Consider the following 7621-nt stretch of genomic DNA (forward strand, 5'->3'; position numbering starts at 1 on the left):
AAGTGAGAAAATTCTATGATCAATTACAACGACTAAATAATAACGTACCCAAACATGTAACTAAAAATGAGATTGTTAAATAACATATTTTTGTTAAACTTATTTTTGTAGAATACTGTAATAAATAAATTAAAATTATTTGTCAATTCATATTTTTTATCCACAATTTAAAATTAATTAATAATTAATGTTCTAAGAAAAAGATTTTATAAAATAATACTATTAAATGATATTTTTCTTTTATATAAAAAATTAAGCCGTTTCACAGTTACAGAGAAAACTTGATTATAGATTGACAGAAATATTAATAAGCTTAATCGAACTTGTAGAATACGAATGTCAAGGGAAGTAGTTAGAAGTATTTCTTGAAAATGAATTTCAGATTTTTACTTTTAACTACACGCCACTTTGTCAAATATTTTTAACTTCTCGCTAAGAAAATCAATGATTTTCGAAAAATCGGGAAGTTATTGTTTTTACCCCGTTTGGCAAAAATCGAGGTTTCAACAGATCTCGGCGTTTGGAAGCCCTAAGAAGCTTTCCTGACTATTTTTATTCTGTGTGTGTGTGTGTGTGTGAACCTCTCGTAACTTTTGAAAGACTTGACCGATTTCATAGGGGTTGGTGGCATTCGAAAGGGCTTCGCCAAACTTAGATTTCCAACGAGTTGGAACCAATTCGGACCGGTAGATTTCTAGAAAATGCAAAAAAATGAAAAAAAGCGCCATTTTTGTTATTAAAAAAAAAAAAAGTTTTTTTGTCTTAATTTTCATTTTTGTATAGTTGTTAAGTAATAGAATAAGTGTACGAAAAATTTCAAGTATTCGTCGTTACTTTCATACAGAAATAAAATTTTTTAAATTAGTTTAACTTTTAGATCGTTAAACCATCGGATCCCCTTAATGCTTTATAATATAAATAATTTATATAAAAATATATGTGAATTTAATGGAAAATATTATATATGAATGTGTAAAGATTATGTAGTAGAAATACGTGTAATTTTATGTACGTACTAGAGTGGATGCATGCCCTTATTAAACAAAATGATTAAAAATGACTCATAATGTTGAATGCCTATGAGAGATATGATTTAAAATCATTTACATGATTTGACAAGATTTAAAATGATTAGAAAATTAATTATTTTTAATCATATCAAATCATTTTGTTTAATCAGGGTGTACAAGAGCTACGGTGGGAGAAAAATGGAGTTTGAACCTCATTGAAAAAACCGAAGAGTATTAGAGTATTTTATACTGTTAGGGAAAAACTATGTAACGATACTTCTCTTCGAGAGCTCAAACCGTTAAAAGCTAGTTTTTATATTCTTGAAATCATATATGTTCAAGTTTGGCAAATTGAATTAATTAATATCAAGAAAATCAAGATAGTGCTGATAATTATAAGAATGAAATCGTTTCTACTTTTATTACACTAAGTTTCCTTTCCCGCGCTGAAACCAAGTATTTTAAAACTCTCGAGCGAATAGACAATAGTTGATAAATTTTCATGCAAAAAAGTCCATATCCATCAGATGGAAGCATAACAGTGTCCTAATTTTTCTAAAAATTACTAATAACAGCAAGCAAGGCAGCCTGTGTCCAATAACCACCATTCTGTTCGGTAAACGATTCAAAAAGAATGAGACTCAGATTTTATTAAATTTCTAATTAAATCGGTCGAACCATTTCAAAGGTATTCAAAAAATACAACCCAAAAAGTAAAACGTTTTTAAATTTTTTTTTTTTTAAATAAATTTCAAATTTCTTGACCATTTTTTACGAAATTCTAAAACAATCAATAACTTTTAAAATATAAATTTTACAAAATAAAAAATTCGACTACAAATTTAAGAACCATAGTAATGCATAGAGTTTTGTAATATGTACTTAAAAATAAATTCTGAATATTAATGTGTTTTACAGAAGTTAGTACATTATATTGTATTTATACAACAAAAGATTGAAGATAGCCTAAGTCAAATTTATCAACTCTTTATTACCTGATAAAGTTATAAAAATATACATGAAAAAGAATATTACATGATTTACATTCATGTCAATAGAACATATTTCTATAAAAATTAAAACTCTGATTTCTTATTTTTTACAGCTTTGTAAAACGTTCATATTTTAAAGATCAAGTTGATAAGTTTGAATATTTTTTCTAATTTCAGTAACAATTTTGGTTTCTTCATCTTTATTCATTTGACAAGTTTTCCAATCGATCCTGTCATTTAAATTTAATATTTTTCGACTAGCTAAAACCTGTCGACCGAATTGTAATGGAAAATTCTTTGCAATCTTATGAAATAGTTGTTCTCCACTCGGAAGCTGAACATAGAAATACGTTTCACCAGGTGAAGTAACTTCTTTAAGACTAGAATTTATTGTTGAAAATTGAAAATTTTCAATCTTTGCAATTTCCTAGAAGAAAGAAAAAATTAATGTAAACATTATTACATGATAACCCTAAGTTAAAAAATGTTCGATTTAGTTACCTGAAATGTTGACTTTACGTATGGTTCTAAATTTTTATCAACAGGTATTACTTGTAGCTGACAGTGAGAACTCTTATAATTTCGTTCAAAAAATACTGGTACTTTTCCAATATAAGAATAATAGCGAGTTAATGAGTCTTTCGTTTTATTTATTTCCTTTTCGATTTTCTCCGGTAATGCTACTAAGCTCTGATGATGACTTACAGGTAAAATTAGTAAATGATCATCTACTAATCCACCCTTTGCCAAAGCCACATATACTTGATCGATAATCGATATAATTAAATGTTTATCGATATGTGGGCTTGATAAACAAAACCAGCATTTTGCTTGGTCGAATTCCAATTTCACTTTTTTTGTACCTTTCGAGTTTTCTGATGAACGTTTATTTTCATTTGATTTTAAGCCATAAAAATATTGACGTGGCTCCATATCACTGTCGCTGTTAAAACAATCTGAATTTAATGTCCATGTAGGATAAGGAAAAGGCTTTTCATCGGTTGTTTTGGTCACTAAATCTACGAAGCGCATACGATCAATAGGAATTAAATTCAGAGCATAAATCCATTTTTTCTTCTCTGTATTTGTTATGTGCGCTAAAGCAACAAATCTTGTAGCAATTTCAATATTTTCTCCATTTATTGATTTGTTTCTGAAAAAGAAAAATTGACGTTAAGCGTTTAAACCACTAGTCCTCATTTAATAAAATACTACGGAAAAGAAAAAAATACCAATTACAACAAATCTAACAAGAGTAATATGTGTATTAATTACCTGTAAGGAGGTGGTTCATAAAAACTTTCTTCCAAAGCACATACATGATATCTCGGTTTAATTTGGGCAGCTAACCATGCAATTAGCTTCGAACCACGAAAATGAAATTTTTGATTCGTAGAATTAAGACGATTGACATCTATAGGCCACTGGGAACTCAATAGAATGTCAACTCCTCTAAAATTGGGTTGATTTTTCAAACATGTATTTCTCACTGAAGTTACGTCGTTCTCGGTCAATAAAATTTCTTTAGGTAACGTTGATCCTGGTTCATCAATACCGCTGACATACGCTACTTTTAGTCCTGAATCTGTAATGTATAATCCGCGTTTGCCTAAATATATTAAGTCAGGACAAATTTCGGAGCTTTCTAAGTTTAGATAATGTCCCAAGTCTGAAGTTCGATTAGGCCCAATAATAAATGTTTTAATTGGAATTTTAGCTTTTGCACTCTTGTATTCTTCTAATTGGCTATTATTTTCACCAAAAAAATTTCCAATACAAAACAGTAAATCGAATGGACCACTTTTTTTTTTTATTTTTTCGACTTTTGAAAATAATAATCGTAAATTTCCTTGAACATCGCCACAAACTAATATTTTCCGTTTTTCACTCATAATTAACTTGCAATATATGATAATTTAATTAATATTATTATTTAGACATAAACATCTTACAACTATTGAATAAATATTTTAAATTACGTTTTAATGTGTATTTTATATATTTTACACTGTATTCAACAGAGTTGTGTTTACATAAACATAACCTCTAATAAGTCACAGAGGGCTTTTTCCTATGAGAAAAAAAAACGTTTATACTTATCCCGTACTCAAGTAGTCGAGTAACGAGTATCCGAACAAAAACAGTTTCACTGTAAAAAATAGCGCCAAATCCACGTTCATTAAACTCGTCTCAATAACGTCTGCACTTTACAAAAAAAAAATAAGACTCGTTTCAATAATTTTTATTCTCTACAAAAAAAAGTTAAATACAAAAAAATACCAAGAAACTGTTATAATGTTGAAAAAATTGAAAAAAAATTTGTTGAAAATTTAAAAATTAAGAAAAAATTTTTTTATCATACTTGGCGCGCGTCATTGAGTACCCCAAATTTTTTCAGGATAAATGAACATCCTTTTAATGTTTAAAAATTTATAAGTAAGTCAGCCTATAAAATGCATAAATGTAATTAATGAAATATTATTTCATAATACGTTTAACAAAAGTTAGGTAAAATCAACATAGCATACGTATGTTATTTGAAATTTTTAAATTTTCCGCACATCGTTAATGATTTCAATAAAACGCCCTCTCATGTTCGGTTATGCAATCTGCTTACAAGTGAATACGCCTGCATACGGTGACTCTGTAGTAGAGTCACTGCGAACGAAAATTGAGTTGACTAAAAAATGATACAAATGACCGACTAAATTGAGAAAATGCGGTGTGATTGCCAATTAAAATGAGTTAATTACAATTTTACAATTAAACGAAGCAATATCAAGTTTCTTCATTAAAGCTTAATGACGGAACTGAAAAAAATTAAATTCAAAAATTTTATGTAATTTCAGATATCTTCACCACACCACCATATTGACAGTTATTTTCACTAAAAATCTGAAAAAAATTTTAGAAACGGATTTTTTTACTGAAACTGATATTAATCCAGTAAGCAGTGTTTTTAATTAATTGAGTATACGCCACTAATGTGAATCTATAAATCACGGAGCTTAGATAGAAGGAGCTCGAACGGCATAGGTCATTTGGTATAAAATGTGTCCTCAAAAAGGGTAGACCTCTATAGCCATGAAAGTGATGACTTAAATAACCGATAACATAGGTTCCGATGACTTGAATTCCTATAGCCCAGATTCCGATTACCAAGATTCCGATAGCCACCCTGATAGCCAGCGCTTTCTCAGTAAGTGTTGACTCCCAGCAGTTACGGTTAAGTTATACATCAAGTTGGCGGTAATTCTTCACTCAACAACAGTTGTAAGCAAATTGACAGAAATCTACGGCCGCAACTTGAATACAAGTTAACAATCAAACTTGTAGTTAAATTTCCTTTCAACTTTACTACAATTTGAAGGAAATACTTGTACAGCAAGTTTTGACGTCTATTTGCAGAGTAAGTTATAGGTAACTAATAGGTAATCGCTCGCTTTGCCAACTCTTTCCGTCAAATTTGCTTCAAATTGCGGACGTAGATTGACAGTAAGTTATAGGTAAGGTGGCTATCAGGGCAAGATTTTTAATTACCAAGATTCCGATAGCCAAGATTTTTAATTACCAAGATTCCGATAGCCAAGATTATTAATTACCAAGATTCCGATAGCCAAGATTTTTGATTGGATATAATCCCATTAACCCAGAATCCCGATGGAGTAAAATTCCAAATGCATCTGTGAAAAAATTTTTATTCAGATAGGTGGCGCTATTTTATTGCAGCTCATATTTTCCATAATACTTTAAGACTGTTTACATCAAACGACAGCACATTATAAGGAGTAATTTAAAAAATTTTTAAAGTTTTAAAATTTTGATTCTAATTCCGTATAGAACTAATTATATTTGTAATTAATTAATTAATTAATTTTAAATAATTAAATAGAAAGGTATAACACCAAATTAATAATGAATTTTTTTTTATTTTAAGATTTTTTAATTATTTTAATATAAAAACTAATCACTCAAAATTTATAAAATTTTATTTTTCAAATATACCATAGCTACTATTAACATTTTTATTTTTTAATTAGTTCATAAAATAACTAATAATAAAATATTATTTTTTTAATTTCATCCAAAAACACCTGATGATAAAAAATATCAATCTAAAATTTTATCTTAATAATTAAACTGGAGGTCACTAGAATTCATTATTAAAATATAATAAAAATAAAAATAATTAATAAAAACTATTCTAAACAGGCCATTTACGACCAATGATTCGTCGAGGGCCTCCCAGGTATATTGTACGAGCAATTCTTCGTAATTTGGCTCATCGTCGAGCTCCAACGACCCAATCGGCAGCCCACAAGTCACGCAATGCCCAGGCTTAACCGTATCGCAGTGCTGGAGTTGCATAATTTCGACGCTAAAAATCCAGGTGCACCAGCTGGACCAACTAACAGACAACGACGTAAGCATTACGTACGTAAAAACCGAGGCAAAAAGCAAAGAGGAGCAGTGAAGGGTGTAAGTAACAATTCCAGGTTCACCAGTTAAGCCAGTGGTGTTATACTGACAGGGACTGAGCCTGCTGTGATTCCTGTCCACTCAGGCGATAACCTCCCTTATGATCATTACCTCCGAGATATCAATATTCAGCCTGGGTCAATTGTTAAGCGACTGTACCGCGGACTCGCTAAAGGCCAAGAGTCAGTCGACATTCCGGCAAAGGGACACTCCTCCGAGCAAGTTGATAGTTACGAGCACTTGAAATTGGAAGAAGCGCATTTATCAGCACCACTTGCAGTAAATTTAGTCTCTTCTCTGCTTAACGATCGCCCGCACTCCTCTCAGACTGTCAAGGGAGTCTCTACAGCGGAAAAATCCATTATTATTATTACTGTTTTTATTATAAGTATATAATTTTTAATAAATACAATATATGAAGTTAGTTAAATAATTTCTCCGGAAGCGCTAATTTTGTAATATTATAAAAAATTTGTTTTTTCAGTGAAATATAAATTAGAATAAATTTCAACATACTGAAAAATATATTGATTGAAAATGTATAAAAATATTGAATAAAATTTTTTCAATAATAATTATTTATCATAACTGTCATGATAAAAATTGAGTTATATTTTATTGTAACAAATTAAGTCATGTAAAGTTTTAATTTCAGTGACCGTAGCACTCACTTTATAATATTTTATTTTATTGAACAAAAATATTATTTTTATAAAATTACATTTGTTATTTTTGTAAATTCTAAATGTAAATTTTTTTGTTACAATTTATTTGTTATAAAATTCTTAAAATTATCAAATATATATTAAAAAAATTTTTCATACATTAGCCGAGTTTTAATAATTTTTTAAAAATTTTTATTAATTGAATTAAATCGAAAAAATTTTTTTCAAAAGCTTGAAGAGCTCGAAAAACGTCATAAATGCAATTTTAAGTGCCTAGGTATGGAATTAGTGGGAAGTTGTAGAAATGGTCTTCATCAGGGTCAACTGTTTTCCTAATTTTTTTTTCTTTTTTATTAACATAAAAAATAGAAGGAAGCTCTATGATATTTTTTTTTATTTTTTTTTCTAATACTACATTTAAAACCAAAAAAATTAGAAGTAATAAAGCTTTAATTTCGTTAATGTTTGACCAACC

At 29.0% G+C, this 7621-nt stretch overlaps 2 protein-coding genes across 2 annotated transcripts; one reads left to right on the forward strand and one right to left on the reverse strand.

The window, feature by feature from the left end:
* Nucleotides 1–1954: 1954 nt before the first annotated feature.
* On the reverse strand, nt 1955–5883 carry LOC141537498 (CWF19-like protein 1). Its single transcript, XM_074258522.1, has 3 exons — nt 3278–5883; nt 2504–3155; nt 1955–2429 (listed from the first exon to the last, which is right to left on the reverse strand). Exons 1-3 carry the CDS (start codon nt 3892–3894, stop codon nt 2136–2138), a joined length of 1563 nt encoding a protein of 520 aa, XP_074114623.1. The 5' UTR covers nt 3895–5883; the 3' UTR covers nt 1955–2135.
* A 227-nt stretch (nt 5884–6110) lies between these two features.
* Nucleotides 6111–6869, forward strand: LOC141537405 (uncharacterized; the record flags this gene model as incomplete). Its single annotated transcript, XM_074258393.1, has 2 exons — nt 6111–6425; nt 6534–6869. Coding segments are annotated over exons 1-2 (430 nt in total), but the record flags the coding sequence as incomplete, so codon positions are not given.
* Nucleotides 6870–7621: the final 752 nt, after the last annotated feature.

Source organism: Cotesia typhae, unplaced genomic scaffold (assembly GCF_013202065.1).
Source record: "Cotesia typhae breed Kobodo isofemale line unplaced genomic scaffold, CoteBio_Ctyphae contig_127, whole genome shotgun sequence".
Taxonomy (NCBI): Eukaryota; Metazoa; Arthropoda; class Insecta; order Hymenoptera; family Braconidae; genus Cotesia; species Cotesia typhae.

What these genes read in the sequence shown, in the direction of transcription:
- LOC141537498 (XM_074258522.1), bottom strand. Translation starts at nt 3,894, where the DNA reads ATGAGTGAAAAACGGAAAATATTAGTTTGTGGCGATGTTCAAGGAAAT. An exon ending in TATGAACCACCTCCTTACAG is followed by an intron (nt 3,156 to 3,277) that starts GTAATTAATACA and finishes TTTCTTTTTCAG; the next exon opens with AAACAAATCAATAAATGGAG. An exon ending in ACGTAAAGTCAACATTTCAG is followed by an intron (nt 2,430 to 2,503) that starts GTAACTAAATCG and finishes TCTTTCTTCTAG; the next exon opens with GAAATTGCAAAGATTGAAAA.